General features: G+C 44.7%; 1 protein-coding gene across 1 annotated transcript in view; it reads right to left on the reverse strand.

Annotated features, from left to right (window-relative positions):
- UNC13B (unc-13 homolog B) overlaps positions 1-19,154 on the reverse strand; it is a 703,803-nt gene that overhangs the window by 530,878 nt on the left and 153,771 nt on the right. The window contains exons 2-3 of the mRNA XM_082256386.1: positions 14,462-14,561; positions 1,916-2,033 (exon numbers count right to left, since the gene is read on the reverse strand). Of these exons, the coding sequence (XP_082112512.1) occupies positions 1,916-2,033; positions 14,462-14,561 (218 nt within the window). The remainder of the gene's footprint in view (positions 1-1,915; positions 2,034-14,461; positions 14,562-19,154) is intronic.

The following is a 19,154-nucleotide window of genomic DNA, read 5'->3' on the forward strand; positions in this document are numbered from 1 at the left end:
GCCATAGACTTCTGTTATTACCTGCACTGAGCCATAGACTTCTGTTATTACCTGCACTGAGCTATAGACTTCTGTTATTACCTGCACTGAGCCATAGTCTTCTGTTATTACCTGCACTGAGCCATAGTCTTCTGTTATTACCTGCACTGAGCCATAGTCTTCTGTTATTACCTGCACTGAGCCATAGTCTTCTGTTATTACCTGCACTGAGCCATAGTCTTCTGTTATTACCTGCGCTGAGCCATAGACTTCAGTTATTACCTGCACTGAGCCATAGTCTTCTGTTATTACCTGCGCTGAGCCATAGACTTCAGTTATTACCTGCACTGAGCCAAAGACTTCGGTTATTACCTGCACTGAGCCATAGACTTCGGTTATTACCTGCACTGAGCCATAGTCTTCTGTTATTACCTGCACTGAGCCATAGTCTTCTGTTATTACCTGCACTGAGCCATAGTCTTCTGTTATTACCTGCACTCTGCCATACTCTTCTGTTATTACCTGCACTGAGCCATAGTCTTCTGTTATTACCTGCACTGAGCCATAGACTTCTGTTATTACCTGCACTGAGCCATAGACTTCTGTTATTACCTGCACTGAGCCATAGTCTTCTGTTATTACCTGCGCTGAGCCATAGTCTTCTGTTATTACCTGCACTGAGCCATAGACTTCTGTTATTACCTGCACTGAGCCATAGTCTTCTGTTATTACCTGCACTGAGCCATAGACGTCTGTTATTACCTGCACTGAGCCATAGACTTCTGTTATTACCTGCACTGAGCCATAGACGTCTGTTATTCCCTGCACTGAGCCATAGTCTTCTGTTATTACCTGCACTGAGCCATAGACGTCTGTTATTACCTGCACTGAGCCATAGTCTTCTGTTATTACCTGCACTGAGCCATAGACTTCTGTTATTACCTGCACTGAGCCATAGACTTCTGTTATTACCTGCACTGAGCCATAGACGTCTGTTATTACCTGCACTGAGCCATAGTCTTCTGTTATTACCTGCACTGAGCCATAGTCTTCTGTTATTACCTGCACTGAGCCATAGACGTCTGTTATTACCTGCACTGAGCCATAGTCTTCTGTTATTACCTGCACTGAGCCATAGACGTCTGTTATTACCTGCACTGAGCCATAGTCTTCTGTTATTACCTGCACTGAGCCATAGACGTCTGTTATTACCTGCACTGAGCCATAGTCTTCTGTTATTACCGGTGGATGTGGTACGCTTTTAGAAAGTGCACCAGACCTGCAAGATATAATAGAAGTCTATGGCAAAGTGCAGCTAACCCGCAGGAAAACCGCCAGGCACCAGCTTTCTTCCTCCTGAAAACTGATAAGAATAGATATTACGCTCGATCTTAGCCAAAAGAGTGAGAGCGGGTACAGCTGACAGATACAGAAATCAAAATTTTGGTGAGAACGTAAACTTTCATAAGAAAAAAAAAGTAATTTTTATTGGAGAGGAGAGCAAACCTAATCCACTTTCCATCCATAAAAACTCTATGGCAGGATATTTTACTATACAAGCAGCACATAATAATTTCTGAAAACATGAAAAGCTGAACAATAGGAATTCTGAGCTGTGCAGGGAAGAGGCAAAAGTTACACAAGAATTTTCACTTAAAGAAAAAAACCTAGGTGAAGCCTAGAACCCCGGTCAGATATTTATTTCCGTGGCGCATATACGGTATTCACTTATTCTGGTCTGATAAAACCATTGTCGTGGAAATATTCACACTGAGCCCAGTCAATAGGCTAAAGCTACATCCACTGGTAATAAGAAAAATACTCAAAAGCAACATCTACATTAAAATATGTTTTTTTCCTGACCATAGTAAAGAAAATATAAGCTAAAAGTTTAAAAAATTCTCTCTTTAGCACAGTGTAAGTTCAGTGCACTCACCTCATCCGACTGGCGGATGGTCCGTAGAGGGATCCACACCGTTCCCACCATGGTGTCCCAGATAAGGCCTTTGTTCCACATCTCCACTATCAGCCCTAGATCCAGGCGACTGATCTCACTGAAAGACAAAGCAAAGTTCTGTTACAGAGAAATCCCACCAAACACATTAAATATCATTCTTAACCTTGATCAGCTACAAGCAAATCAGAAGAAAAAGGGTCCAGATGTTATTTTTCTAAAAACTGGATTTTTGTCTTACCGTAAAATCCTTTCCACTGATGTTCATTGATGGACACAGCTCCATATCTTCTTGACCCTTGGGTTAATGCTGCCCCCTACAGGATAAACCCAAGGGTCCGCTTCGTCCGTCAATGAACGAAAGAGAAATTGTATTTTTTTTAAAGCAAATTTCCAGCTTAGAAAAGAAAATTAACAGCTTTTGCTACAATGCTCATATTCAGCCCAAAGCTGTGCCTGCCAGAATTGTTCTGCATCCCAGTTCCTATGTTTTCTTGCATAGGACGTGGAAACAAAGCTAAGCCACTCAATGCAGGAGAACATAGGAACTGGGGTACAGAAAAATGGCAGCAGGTGCTCTGGACTGATGAAAAAGTGAATATTTGGCTGTAGCAGGAGGCAGTTTGTTGAGGGAGGAGCTGTAGAGTGGTAAAATAATGAGTGTCCGCAGGAAACTGTGAAGCCTGGTGGAGGTTCCTTGCAAGTTTAACCACTTCTGGACCGGAAATGACCAGGCAATTTTTGCCATTCGGCACTGCGTTACTTTAACGGACAATTGTGCGGTCGTGCGACGCTGTACCCAAATAAAATCAATGTCCTTTTTTTCCCCGCAAATAGCGCTTTCTTTTGGTGGTATTTGATCACCTCTGCGATTTTTATTTTTTGCGCTACAAACAAAAAAAAGAGTGACAATTCTGAAAAACAAAGAAAAACAAATAAAACAATATTTTTTGCTTTCTGCTATGAAACCCATAAAATTAAAAAATCTAAATTTGGGTCAATATGTATTCTGTATTCATATTTTTGGTAAAAAAAAAGTCCTAATAAGTGTACATTGATTGGTTTGCGCAAAAGTTATCGGGTCTAGAAACTATGGAATAGATTTAAGGAATTTTTATATTTTTTATTGTTTTTACCAGTAATGGCAGCGATCAGCGATTTTTAGCGGGACTGCGACATTGCAGCGGCCAAATCTGACACTAAGTGACACTTTTTGGGGACCAGTGACACCAATACAGTGATCAGTGATACAAAAAATACACGGTTACTGTATAAATGGCACTGGCAGGGAAGGGGTTAAACACTAGGGGTGATCAAGGGGGTTAAGTGTGGTCCTAGGGAGTGCTTTCTTACTGTGGGGGGATTGGATGCACTAGAGCAGGGATCTTCAAACTATGGCCCTCCAGCTGTTGCGGAACTACACATCCCATGAGGCATTGTAAAACTCTGACATTCACATACATGACTAGGCATGATGGGAATTGTAGTTCCTGAACAACTGGAGGGCCATAGTTTGAAGATCCCTGCACTAGAGGAAAGGAGAGATCTAGTTTCAGCTTAGCTGAAACACAAGATCCCTCTCTTCCCCTGTGACAGAATGGCCGTCTGCCTTGTTTACATAGGCAGACTGAAGGTCTGACATTCCAGCGAACGATCGGCGGGTCACGGTGGCCATCGTGTGATTGGACATAGCAGAAACACTCACCCCCGACATCTCCTGCACAAAATCACATACATGTACGTGATTTTGCGCAGCCGGGCCGCCCTGCCGCAGCATATATGCGGCAAGCGGGACCCAAAGTGGTTAAAGCAACGCAGTGCCTGATCGCAAAAGATGGCCTGGTCATTAAGGGGTAAAACCTTCCAGTCCGGAAGTGGTAAAAAAAAAAAAAAAATCCATCGGCCTTACAAACAAAATTGTTAAATAATAAGGACATAAAGGAAATGCAAAATCAAAAAAAAAACAAAACATTAAGAGCAAGATGTGAAATCCAAAGGACCAGAGAGGTCAGCAAAGTTTTCATATTTTTTAAAAGAGGGCAAAAAATAAAAATTAAAGGAGTAGTCTAAAGCCCCATTCCACAAAATGCCAGAATTTAGCCAATTGAAATACCTTTTCAATGTCGCCACTTTCAAGAAAATCGGCCCAGCGGTTATTCTTTTATTCCCTCCCGAAGTTTTCAGCACTTCCGGGTTTTCTTCTATGGCCGCCATGATAAAACTACCTCTCCCAGCATGCCCGCTCATCTCTTCCAGTAATCTCCTGCCCTCTCCCTGTGACTCCTCCCCCTGTGACTCCCCCTGTGACTCAGATTTTTCTACGGTCGGACGTGCGCATGCGCGGTACGTAACCGCTGATTGGAGGACAGCGCTCCAATCTGCGTTTGCTGAGCTGAGCCAATGACAGCTCAGCGCATATATGCATAAATTAGGTCAGGGGGAGTATTCGACTCCGGGCGTGGAGGCCGGCGCAGTCCGCAGTGACTCCTGGGATCGATGAGTCAGCGGGCGAAGATGGCGGCGGATGAAGAAGAAAGAAGTCGAGCGTCATCACAAGACCCAGCTTCCGGCCAGAGAGAAAAACGAGGAGAAGACCGGGAAGAAGACCATAAGGAAAACGGGATTATATTTGAATGTGTTATAACTTTGTGTGATGCTCTATTTCCCCCAGAAACACTTTGCTTCAGACTACTCCTTTAAAAGACAATCTTTAAAAAAAAAAAAACGATGCCACACTGCCATCTATTGGCTCTATTTTGTACTGCGATGACTTTCCCATAACAGGTCGGTGGGAATGAAACCCAGGTAAGTGTGCCAACCATTTAGCAACCATGCTGGTCCAACCTGTCAAACCTAACAGCCTGAAACCTGCAGTCATATCTGCTAGATATTTAGACACTAATTGGAAATGATAAAGCAGTTACACATTTTCTCTTTGAATTCATGTTAAGCTTGGACTAAACTTTGATGCACTTTTCTGTATCTTCTTGACTTTTTGTATACACAGATACTGGATTGTCTGCTTAGTGGTGTGTTAGGCAACTATAAAAAGGTATATAAAATAGGATTGCAGTTATTTTCAGACTTCTATACAATGCATCGGTTGTTTTTAGGAGTAAGCACCATCAGTTTTTCTTGATAGGATATAAATCAAACAAGCTTGGTTGGGGCTGGAAGAGAGTCTCCAGTGGGGCATGGAACCAACCTCCTAGACTTAGTTTACACCATCCATGCTGGGGGGGGCCTGCTCTCTATCCTTGTCTTTAACCCGCACTCAGTAGGTCAGCGGCAGGGATTTTTTAAAATTCTCTTCACCAGAAAACTTTAGCCATGTCTGTGGCAGAAGCAGTGCAGGGTTTTTACAGGGCATCAGAGCGGCCCAGGGGCCCTGTGCTTTTCACAGATGAGAGCAGGTTCACCCTGAGCACATGTAACAGACGTGAAAGGGTCTGGAGAAGCCGTGGAGAACGTTATGCCTTTAACATCGTTCAGGATAACCGGTTTGGTGGTGGGTCAGTGATGGTTTGGGGAGGCATATCCATGGAGGGATGCACAGACCTCTACAGGCTAGACAATGGCACCCTGACTGCCATTAGGTATTGAGATGAAATCCTTGGACTCATTGTCAGACCCTACGCTGGTGCAGTGGGTCCTGGGTTCCTCCTGGTGTACAACAATGCCCGGCCTCATGTGACGAGAGTATGCAGCCAGTTCCTGGAGGATGAAGGAATTGATACCATTGAATGGCCCCCACACTGGCCTGACCTAAATCCAATAGAACACCTCTGGGACATTATGTTTCGGTCCATCTGACGCCGCCAGGTAGCACCTCAGCCTGTTCAGGAGCTCAGTCATGCCCTGGTCCAGATCTGGGAGGAAATACCCCAGGACACCATCTGTTGTCTCATATTTATCATTTTTTTTATAGATACTGAGAGTGATTTAGCGCACTTTATATTTAATTGGATAATTTACACGTTTGACAAAGCTTAAACTAGTTCTTATATAGTTTAATAATTTCAGTTTCCATTTTTAATGGACACACCCTTGTTTTCCTACAATTCAGTACAGGCTCTGTATAGACCATGGTTTCTCAACCAGGATTACGTGCAACGCTAGGGTTCCTCCTGAGGTTGCTAGGGGTTCCTTGAGCAATGGGCAATTTCTGCCTCTCAGATAAGTTCCCAATGACACCATTGTTCCTTTTAGCTCTCTGTAAGGGGGAAATTCTTCCCAATGATGACAAGAGTAAGGAGCATTCTTCCCACTAATGTGTCATGAGTTGTAGATTTTTAATTTTTAGCAGGGGTTCCCAGAGACCAGAAATGTATTCCTGGTATTAAAAGTGTTCCTGGTATTAAAAGGGTTCCTCTTTATTGAAAAGGTTGAAAAAGGCTGGTAGACCGTCCCCATTCACAGTCCTACCTTACCTAGCAGGGCGGAGAAAGCTATGTATCTTCTGCATTATCCTGGACGCTGTAATATTGGAATTCTACGCATCTTCTGCATTACCCCAGACGCTGTATTGTTGGAATGCTATGCATCTTCTGCATTACCCCGGATGCTGTAGTGTGGGAATGCTATGCATCTTCTTCTGCATTACCCCAGACGCTGTATTGTTGGAATGCTACGCATCTTCTGCATACCCGGACGCTGTATTGTTGGAATGCTACGCATCTTCTGCATTACCCTGGATGTTGTATTGCTGGAATGCTACCCATCTTCTGCATTCCCCCGGACGCTGTATTGTTGGAATGCTACCCATCTTCTGCATTACCCTGGATGTTGTATCGTTGGAATGCTACCCATCTTCTGCATTACCCTGGATGTTGTATCGTTGGAATGCTACCCATCTTCTGCATTACGGGAATGCTATGCATCTTCTGCATACCCCGGACGCTGTATTGTGGGAATGCTATGCATCTTCTACATTACCCAGACGCTGTATTGTGGGAATGCTATGAATCTTCTGCATTACCCCAGACCCTGTATTGTGGGAATGCTACCCATCTTCTGCATTACGGGAATGCTATGCATCTTCTGCATTACCCCGGATGCTGTATTGTGGGAATGCTATGCATCTTTTGCATTACCCCAGAGGCTGTATTGTTGGAATGTTATGCATCTTCTGCATTACCCCAGACCCTGTATTGTGGGAATGCTATGCATCTTCTGCATTACCCCAGACGCTGTATTGTGGGAATGCTATGCATCTTCTGCATTACCCCGGACGCTGTATTGTGGGAATGCTATGCATCTTCTGCATTACCCCAGACGCTGTAATGTTGGAATGTTATGCATCTTCTGCATTACCCCGGACACTGTATTGTGGGAATGCTATACATCTTCTGCATTACCCCAGACGCTGTATTGTGGGAATGCTATGCATCTTCTGCATTACCCTGGATGCTGTATTGTGGGAATGCTATGCATCTTCTGCATTACCCCAGAGGCTGTATTGTTGGAATGCTACCCATCTTCAGCATTACCCTAGACCCTGTATTGTGGGAATGCTATGCATCTTGTGCATTACCCCAGATGCTGTATTGTGGGAATGCTATGCATCTTGTGCATTACCGCGGATGCTGTATTGTGGGAATGCTACCCATCTACTGCATTACCTCAGACCCTGTATCGTGGGAATGCTATGCATCTTGTGCATTACCCCAGACACTGTATTGTGGGAATGCTATACATCTTCTGCATTACCCCAGATGCTGTATTGCTAGAAAGCTATGCATCTTCTGCAAAAAAAAACGGATGCTGTATTGTTGGAATGCTATACATCTTCTGTATTACCCTGGACACTGCATTGGTAAAATCAAGGCAGACTTGTACTGTGATATTTCAAAATATGATCCAGACCTACTCACCTCCAGGCTGGATCGTGACAGGCAGGTTTACTTAGCAAGACAACAGGAGCGAGTGAAAGAATGGTTAGTAAACCATCAGAAAATGCAGTTCACGACCTCTACAAACCTGCCATAAAAATCTCCTAATTACAAAACCAGGCTGTCTGGTGTTATATGTATTGCTACAATTGAAATGGCGTAGCTTGGACTGGATGCTGCTTGACCTGAAACAAGACGTTGTCTCATCCCTTTAGCAAATGGGCACAAGCTAGATGAATGAATATATTTACATAGGGGAAACGATCAGCCATGACACTACAAACTGCAGCCACAACAACTGAGCCCATCACAACAAGGTAAGGCAAACAAACAACACAGGAATATAAATATAGTAATACTTTGTTCAAACAACAAAAGCATTTGAATGTGTACAGTGCTTTAAATACACAGGGGGATAAGCATCTGCATTCTCAGAAATAACCACAAGATGGCAGACTATACTTGTACATCAAAAGTTCTCCAGCAGGGAGAGTCAAACTGGTTCAAAAATTCTAAAGCGTATATTCGATGTCTTCATACCAGTTTACAGCATCTCCATGGTGGTGATGTGATAAGATTGTAGAATTTTATTATGCTGTATGTGGCAAAATCACAAAAAAAATATATAAAAAAAAAAAGAAAAACTACAAAGCAAGATAAAAGTTGTAATGTGTGTGGCCAATGTAGATAGAACTTGCAGAACTCAAATGCTTAGAGATCCACAACAAAAATATAATAGGGGATAGATTGAGAGAACAGACAATCCAAGAATAAAGCGATTCCTCTGTGCCAGTAATTACCACCGATCACCAATTATTATTATTATATAGGATTTATATAGCGCCGACAGTTTACGCAGCGCTTTACAACTTGAGGGTAGGCAGTAGGAATACAATACACTTTAATAACTTGCCGACTGCCGCACGACTATTTACATCGGCAGGCAGCCCCTCACAGGCAAAGTGACGTAGTACTACGTCGCTAGCCTGTGAGTGTCTAGGGGGCGAGCGCGTGCCTCCGGAGGTGCGCTCCCGCCCCCGCTCGTTTTCGCCCCCCCCACGCGCGCATGTGACCAGCGGACCCAATGTCCGCCGGTCACTCGATCGTCCGTTACAGAGGGAGAAAGGCAGGCGGCTAATGTAAACAAAGCCGCCTGTCATTCTCCCCTGTGTAAGTGCAGAGATCATACGGTCCTGCTATGCAGGATCCTATATCTCTGTAGTTACGCAAACAGCCACATCCAATAACAGTTAGAAGCACGCCCCTAGGGACACACTTCACCCCTTCTTCTCCAATAAAGTTAACCCCTTCCCTGCCAGTGTAATTTTTACAGTAACAGTGCATATGTATAGCACTAATTACTGTAGAAATGTCACTGGTACCACCAAAAGTGTCAAAAATGTCAGTCAAGGGACCGATCTGTCCGCTGCAATGTCGCAGTCCTTCAAAAAAAAAAAAAAAAAAAAATCGCAGATCGCCGCCATTACTCGTTAAAAAAAAAAAAACACAAAAAATGACAGAAATCTTTCCCTTAGTTAGTAAACGCAATAACTTTTGCGCAAACCAATCAAAATACGATTATTGCGATTTTTTTTACCAAACATAGGTAGCAGAAAACAAATTGCCTAAATATTTTAAAAAATTTAGATTTTTACATTTTTTGGGGGGAATTTCATATAAAAAAATGTGAAAAATATTATTTTTTCAAAATTGTCGCTCTTTTTTTGTTTATAGCGCAAAAAGTAAAAAACCCACAGGTGATCAAATACCACCAAAAGAAAGCTCTGTTTGTGGGAAAAAAATGACGTAAATTTCGTTTGGGTACAGCATCGCATGACCGCGCAATTGTCAGTTAAAGTCGCACAGTGCCGAATCGCAAAAAGTGGTCCAGACGTAAGACAGCAAAATCCTCCGGTGGTAAAGTGTCCTGTAAATTGTGGGGTGGGGCCTCCATGGATCGGATTTATTTTTCCAGCACATCCTACAGATACTCAATTGGATTCAGATCTGGAGAAGTCAACAGCCTCCAACTCATTGTGTTCCTCAAACCATTCTTGAATTCATCGGCCCAAGTCACCTTCTTCCATTGCTCTGTGGTGCAGTTCTGATGCTCATGTGCCCATTGAAGGTGCTTTTGGCTTGTGGACACGGGTCAGCATGGCGCACCCTGACCGGTCTGTGACTACACAGCCCCGCACACAACAAACTGCGATGCAATGTGTGCTCCGACACCTTTCTATCAGAACCAGCATTAACTTTTTTCAGCAATCTGAGCAACAGTAGCTCTTCTATTAGATGGGACTACATGGGCCAGACTTCTCTTCCCATCAACGAGCCCTGACCGGCCATGAAGTTGGCCGGTTTTCATTCCTTGGACCACTTTTGGTTGGTCCTCCTGACCACTGCAGACCGGGTACGTCCCACAAGAGCTGCAGTTTTGGAGTTGCTCTGACCCAGTCGTCTAGCCATTATAATTTGACCCTTGTCAAAGTCACTCAAATCCTTACACATGCCCTACGTTCAACACATCGACTTTAGGGGAAAACATGTTCACTTGCCTAATATAACATTCAGATGCCATTGTAAAGAGATAATGAATGTTATTCACTTTACATGTCAGTAGTCATATTATGGCTGGTCGGTGTATATACTGGAGCTTCCAAATGACGAGTGACAGGAGAGCTGCCAATACAATCATAAGATGGTGTGCTTACAAGCCTGGCGTAATCCCCACTGACGTTATGTGTAAATATGAAGGATGCCAGCCACACTGGTGAAGTCATTCCCAGAGCACAAACAATGAGATGGCCAACAACAAGTCACGCAACTGAAGAATGCCATGTACAAAAACAATGAGCCCGGTATCCAGGAACAGAGTCGGCAACATCATGCCCTGAAGGGTTTACATAATAAAAAGTATGCCAAGACTTCATGCTGGATCTTCCTGACTACAGACCCTACATCCTTCCACCCTACACAAGGGTGAATCACCTCTCATTCCATACAATATCCCCATTATTCTCTACACCCCCCCCCCCAACCCTACACATCAACCCAAAGTCCATACATAGACCCTACATAGTCCTGTATAGACCCTACATCCTTTCACCCTACACAAGGGTGCATCGCCTCTCAGTCCATACAATATCCCCATTATTCTCTACCCCCCCCCCCAACCCAAAGTCCATACACAGACCCTACATAGTCCTGTATAGACCCTACATCCTTCCACCCTACACAAGGGTGAATCACCTCTCATTCCATACAATATCCCCATTATTCTCTACCCCCCCCCCAACCCTACACATCAACTCAAAGTCCATACATAGACCCTACATAGTCCTGTATAGACCCTACATCCTTCCACCCTACACAAGGGTGCATCGCCTCTCAGTCCATACAATATCCCCATTATTCTCTACCCCCCCCCCCCCCCAACAACCCAAAGTCCATACACAGACCCTACATAGTCCTGTATAGACCCTACATCCTTCCACCCTACACAAGGGTGAATCACCTCTCATACCATACAATATCCCCATTATTCTCTACCCCCCCCCCCAACCCTACACATCAACCCAAAGTCAATACATAGACCCTACATAGTCCTGTGTAGACCCTAAATCCTTCCACCCTACACAAGGGTGAATCACCTCTCGTTCCATACAATATCCCCATTATTCTCTACACCCCCCCCCCCAACCCTTCACATCAACCCAAAGTCCATACACAGACCCTACATCCTTCCACCCTACACAAGGGTGAATCACCTCTCGTTCCATACAATATCCCCATTATTCTCTACACCCCCCCCCCCAACCCTTCACATCAACCCAAAGTCCATACACAGACCCTACATCCTTCCACCCTACACAAGGGTGCATCACCTCTCATTCCATACAATATCCCTATTATTCTCTACACCCCCCCAACCCTACACATCAACCCAAAGTCCATACATAGACCCTACATAGTCCTGTATAGACCCTACATCCTTCCAACCTACACATGGGTGCATCGCCTCTCATTCCATACAATATCCCCATTATTCTCTACACCCCCCCCCCCCCCAACCCAAAGTCCATACACAAACCCTACATAGTCCTGTATAGACCCTACATCCTTCCACCCTACACAAGGGTGAATCACCTCTCATTCCATACAATATCCCCTTTATTCTCTACACCCCCCCCAACCCTACACATCAACCCAAAGTCCATACACAGACCCTACATAGTCCTGTATAGACCCTACATCCTTCCAACCTACACAGGTGTGCATCGCCTCTCAGTCCATACGTAGACCTCCATCCCCCACCCCACCCTACACATCAATCTAAAGTCCATATAAAGACCCTACATAGTCCTGAACAGACCCCTACATCCTTCCACCTACACAGTCTTAGTCCATACATAGACCTCCATCCCCTCCCACCCTACACATCAACCTGAAGTCCATACATACTTTGCAAAGACCCTACACAGTCCAATATAGACCCTTCATCCTTCCATCCTACACAGTCCTACATAGACCCTTCATCCTTCCATCCTACACAGTCCAATATAGACCCTTCATCCTTCCATCCTACACAGTCCTACATAGACTCTTCATCCTTCCATCCTACACAGTCCTACATAGACCCTTCATCCTTCCATCCTACACAGTCCTACATAGACCCTTCATCCTTTCATCCTACACAGTCCTACATAGACCCTTCATCCTTCCATCCTACACAGTCCTACATAGACCCTTCATCCTTTCATCCTACACAGTCCTACATAGACCCTTCATCCTTCCATCCTACACAGTACTACATAGAAGCTCCATCCTTCCATTCAACACAGTCCTACATAGACCCTAAATCCTTCTATCCTACACAGTCCTACATAGACCCTAAATCCTTCTATCCTACACAGTCCTACATAGACCCTAAATCCTTCTATCCTACACAGTCCTACATAGACCCTAAATCATTCTATCCTACACAGTCCGACATAAATTCTACATCTATCCACCCTACACAATCCTACATAGATTCTCCATCCTACACAGTCCTACATAAAACCGCCATACTTCACAGTCCTACATAGACCTTCCATCCTGCACAGTCCGACATAAACCCTACATCGTCCCTTCAGCCTTCTATAGTACCCAATCCTACATAGACCCTCCATCCTTCCATCCTACACAGTCCTACATAAACTCTACATCTATCCATCCTACAAACCTTCATACTTCCAGCGTAAATAGTCCTATATCAACTCTGCATCTATCCTTTCAACACAGTCCTACAGAAATCCTACATCCTTCCATTCTACACAGTCCTACATAAACCCTCCATCCAACACAGTCCTATATAAACCCTATATCCTTTCCTCCTACACAGTCCTAAATAAACCCTCCATCCTACACAGTCCTATATAAACCCTCCATCCTACACAGGCCCTCCATTCTTCCACCCCATACAGTCCTACAAAAACCTTCACGCCTACACTGTCCTACATAGATTCTCAATCCTTCCACCCTACACAATCCTACATAGACACTCCATCCTTCCATTCTACACCATACACATACCTCCATTCCCTCTCATCCCCTCTCTCCTACACATCAACCTGAAGTCCATATATACTATACATAGACCCTACATAGTCCTGAACAGACCCTCCATCCTTCCACCCTACACAGATCCTCAATCCTTCCATCATACACAATCCTACATAGACCCTTCATCCTTCCATTCTACACAGTCCTACATAGACCTTCCATCCTACACAGTCCTACATAGACCCTCCATCCTTCCATCCTACACAGTCCTACATAGACCCTCCATCCTTCCATCCTACACAGTCCTACATAGACCCTCCATCCTTCCATTCTACACAGTCCTACATAGACCCTTCATCCTTCCATTCTACACAGTCCTATATTGACCCTACATCACTAAACCACACACCATCCTACACAGACCCTACATCACTAAACCCTACATAGTCCTACTTAGGATGTACATCCATCCCTTTAAATAGACCCTACATCCCTGCCTCATCCACAGTCCTACATCCCTGCCTCATCCACAGTCCTACATCCCTGCCTCATCCACAGTCCTACATCCCTGCCTCATCCACAGTCCTACATCCCTGCCTCATACACAGTCTTACATCCCTGCCTCATACACAGTCCTACATCCCTGCCTCATACACAGTCCTACATCCCTGCCTCATACACAGTCTTACATCCCTGCCTCATACACAGTCCTACATCCCTGCCTCATACACAGTCCTACATCCCTGCCTCATACACAGTCCTACATCCCTGCCTCATACACAGTCTTACATCCCTGCCTCATACACAGTCCTACATCCCTGCCTCATACACAGTCCTACATCCCTGCCTCATACACAGTCCTACATCCCTGCCTCATACACAGTCCTACATCCCTGCCTCATACACAGTCCTACATCCCTGCCTCATACACAGTCCAGGAGTGAGGACTTGTCTGGACTCAAATTTAATGAATTGTTTATCTGGACCCTAAAGCAGCAAAAAATACACATTTGGCAGTTTGTACAATCAGATTGTAAGGTGTGTGTCTAAGTTTCCTCATTGGTTACAATGTAGAAGATATATTACTTACAACATGAAGTCCTGTTCCCAGCAAGGCTGGTCCCCTCTCACCGTCACCGTCGTACTCTTAACATTTTGCACTTTCAGTGTCACATACGTGTTGAATTTATCTACAAGAGAAGAACAAGATTAGTTAACCATTAGCAGCAAAGCCCCCAGAAACGTACAAGGCAGTGGCAAGGCAGGTAAAAGGCTCATTTAAATAAGATATTGATAGGAGAGAATGTGCATTAGAAGATGCAGCAAGTCAGATAGAGCCTGCCTCATTTCCTGGCCGGAGGACATCCAGCATCATCCAGCACTTTCTTCCCCAATCTGACTGTCCCTGGCCCACCCCTTTCATTGATTGGATTTCAGTTCTTTCAATCATGGAGAATCAGCAGCAAATACAACCTGCCTAGGAAGAACGCCCACTCCTCCGCACTGATACCCACCCATAAAGGCATTTTTCTATTTGCATAACTCTTCCCAAGAGCCAGCCCACTGCTTGCATCAGGACTCCGAGTGCACTGTGATGTTTTCAGGAAACCATGTACAGCCCCCTGCTGGCCCCTCCCACCAGCCATGATCTGCCTGTATTGCATAGAGTACAACACAGACCCAATGATCATGCCTGAGTAATGAAAACCAGTTTTATTCAAAAAATAAATTAAATATATAATACACACGTATGTTTCTGCCCTCATTCTTCGTTTTTTTTTTTTTTTAATAAAAAAAAAGCCCAGGCCAGATGAGTATACTAACCCTCACCGACTTGCTGCTCCTTTCGGCACCTGTCCACTTCCTGTAGAACCAGGGAGTCATGGACACGCCCCCTGAGGGTGGACCTTCACATCAACCTGTGGTCAGAACAATGCTGCATAGCAATGGCTCCATTGTCAAACAAGAGCAAGAGAAGAAGAAGACCCAGCGCATGATGTGACCGGACAGAAAATAATTTATAAAAGGCAAGTATTCCTCAAATGTCTGAAAATGGAAATGGAAAGGAAGGGTGCTCCAAGGGTGAACTGACCAACCAAACTGGGGCTAAGCTTTAATGTTCAATAATTTTTATTGAGTTTTCAGAAAAGGTACAACAGTGCATAACGAGCCAAATTGGCCCAACCATAGAAATTGAAAGCAGCATGGGGGGTTGAGCTTTAAAGAGGAGCTTCATTTAAAATAAAGTAAAACAATTAGAACAGCCCATTCTAAGTATACAACAAAGTGGCAACCACCCCAATGTATAACTGGCCTTTGCAGCAAGGTGCACATGGAAGGGCAATGTACATTACAAACAAAGAGAAGATTTCCCAGCACACTTACCGACCAGCTTGCAAAATAACCGTATTGGCCCGGTCTAACAGTTTACAGTTTTGTCTACACACATTTGCAAAAACATGCAAAAGCCAAAGTGCACCTCTGTATATACTGTGGTCCGAACTATAAAATTTCCAGAGCCTCCATAGTAGGAGCACATACAGTATCTACAAAAGTGTGTACACCCCTCACATTTTTGTAAATATTTTATTCTATCTTTTCATGTGACAACACTGAAGAAATGACACTTTGCTACAATGTAAAGTAGTGAGTGTACAGCTTGTATAACAGTGTAAATTTGCTGTCCCCTCAAAATAACTCAACACACAGCCATTAATGTCTAAACCGCTGGCAACAAAAGTGAGTACACCCCTAAGTGAAAATGTCCAAATTGGGCCCAAAGTGTCAATATTTTGTGTGGCCACCATTATTTTTCAGCACTGCCTTAACCCTCTCTGCCTCACAGGTTGCCACTGGAGTCCTCTTCCACTCCTCCATGACGACATTACAGAGCTGATGAATGTTAGAGAACTTGTGCTCCTCCACCTTCAATTTGAGGATGCCCCACAGATGCTCAATAGGGTTTAGGTCTGGAGGCATGCTTGGCCAGTCAATAATCTTTACCCTCAGCTTCTTTAGCAAGGCAGTGGTTGTCTTGGAGGTGTGTTTGGGGTCGTTATGTTGGAATACTGCCCTGCGGCTCAGTCTCCAAAGGGAGGGGATCATGCTCTGCTTCAGTATGTCACAGTACATGTTGGCATTCATGGTTCCCTCAATGAACTGTAGCTCCCCAGTGTCGGCAGCACTCATGCAGCCCCAGACCATGACACTCCCACCACCATGCTTGACTGTAGGCAAGACACACTTGTCTTTGTACTCCTCACCTGGTTGCCGCCACACACGCTTGACACCATCTGAACCAAATAAGTTTATCTTGGTCTCATCAGACTACAGGACATGGTTCCAGTAATCCATGACCTTAGTCAGTTTGTCTTCAGAAAACTGTTTGCGGGCTTTCTTGTGCATCATCTTTAGAAGAGGCTTCCTTCTGGGATGACAGCCATGCAGACCAATTTGATGCAGTGTGAGGCGTATGGTCTGAACACTGACAGGCTGACCCCCCCACCCCTTCAACCTCTACAGCAATGCAGGCAGCACACATACCTCTATTTCCCAAAGACAACCTCTGGATAGGACGCTGAGCACGTGCACTCAACTTCTTTGATCACCCATGACGAAGCCTGTTCTGAGTTGAACCTGTCCCGGTAAACCGCTGTATGGTCTTTGCCACCAAGCTGCAGCTCAGTTTCAGGGTCTTGGCAATCTTCTTATAGCCTAGGCCATCTTTATGTAGAGCAACAATTCTTTTTTTCAGACCCTCAGAGAGTTCTTTGCCATGAGGTGCCATGTTGAACTTCCAGTGACCAGTATGAGAGAGTGAGAGCAATAACACCAAATGTAACACACCTGCTCCCTATTCACACCATAGATCTTGTAGCACTTACGAGTCACATGACACCGGGGAGGGAAAATGGCTAATTGGGCCTAATTTGGACATTTTCACTTAGGGGTGTACTCACTTTTGTTGCCAGCAGTTTAGACATTATTGGCTGTGTGTGGAGTTATTTTGAGGGCACAGCAAATTCACGCTGTTATACAAGCTGTACACTCACTACTTTACATTGTAGCAAAGTGTCATTTCTTCAGTGTTGTTACATGAAAAGATATAATAAAATATTTACAAAAAGGTGAGGGGTGTACTCACTTTTGTGAGATACTGTATATAAGAATGTGGAAACCGAGCCCTGATTATCACAATAATATATTGATATATAGGAATGAATAGATTAAGGGCAAGTATGCCTGGAGGGAGCCTACCTCTCCTTAAAAGCACTGGGACGCACACAAGGCCCAGCAAAAGCACAATGGCAGCAAAGGCATCCCATGCATCCCTGCACCCAATACAACCAACTGTACAAAAAAGTGGCAACCACCGCAATCTATAACTTGCCATTCCAAACAGTAAAATGCTTTTCCTTTCCTGCACTGTGTCCACAACCGTGACACCATCTTCCTCCACCTGCAGTCATTCCCCTAAATCAGTCACGGCCACACCTGCTGAACTCCAAGACCCAAGTACCTCCTCCTCGAACCGCTTCCCAGTTATCACTCAAAGCAGAAGGTCCACAGCCAAAAGCTCCTACAATGGGCAGGTGAGCATCGGAACTGGACCACACAACAATGGAAGGCGGTGGCCTGGGTTGATAAATCAGATTTTCTTTTATATCATGTGGATAACCAGATGCATGTGTTACCTGGGGGAAGAGATGGCACCAGGATGAAGTGTTTGAAGAAGACAAGCCGGCGGAGGCAGTGTGATGCTATAGACAATGTTCTGCTGAGAAACCTTGGCTCCTGCCATTCAGGTGGAGGTTACCTGACATGAACCACCTGCCTAAACATTGTGGGTGACCAAGTACACCCCTTTATGAAAACAGTATTCCCTGATGGCGGTAGCCTCTGTCAGCAGGATAACAAGCCCTGTCACACTGCAAAAATAGTTCAACAATGGTTTGAGGAACACAAAAGATGTTGACTTGGCCTTCAAATTCTCCAGATCTCAATCTTATCGACCATCTGTGGGATGTGCTAGAAAAACAAGTCCAATCCATGGAGGCCCCACCTTACAATTTACAGGACTTAAATAATCTGCTACTGATGGCTCACACAGACTTATCATTGGATCACACCTCTTTATCCAACCATGTGCTCGAGCTCCCTGCTCCCTCCCAGAGTCTGATCAGTGCTGCCGTTGGAAATCCCCTCCTTCACCTCCTGCTCTCTGTACTACTCCCAGTGCCTCCCCGCTGAGTTACCATGAGTCGGAACTACAGAGGAGTCCTTGGGTAACAGTGCATTGAGAACAACACTGCAAACCACACTGGGCGGCATCCATCTACCACCTAGCTGATTTGCGGCAGAACCCCTGGGGCCTGCCAACATTTTCTCGTAGACCATCAGTTGTCCATGGACCACTGGTTGGTGACTGCTGTGCTAGAAGGCTTTGAATGAATAGAGGGAGCAGCACAAAGCTTACAATAGCCTCTCCACACAGGCATTGTTGAGTGGGATACCAAGAAATGGTATGGATCACTTACCGTATTTTCTGGAGTATAAGACGACTGTGCGTATAAGACGACCCCCAACTTTTCCAGTTAAAATATAGAGTTTGGGATATACTCGCCGTAGAAGACTACAAGCCGAGCGCCGATGCAGCTCACCTTCCTTTCCTCTTTGCCTTGCTGTAGCCATGAAGCTGTGTATTCCCATGAAAGCTGCTATCTGAAAGCTGCTATCCCTGCATGCTGATCCAGTGTCCATCTCCCCGTACTCCACACCGCTTA

Source organism: Pelophylax lessonae (genome assembly GCF_965119305.1).
Source record: "Pelophylax lessonae genome assembly, chromosome: 1".
Taxonomy (NCBI): domain Eukaryota; kingdom Metazoa; phylum Chordata; class Amphibia; order Anura; family Ranidae; genus Pelophylax; species Pelophylax lessonae.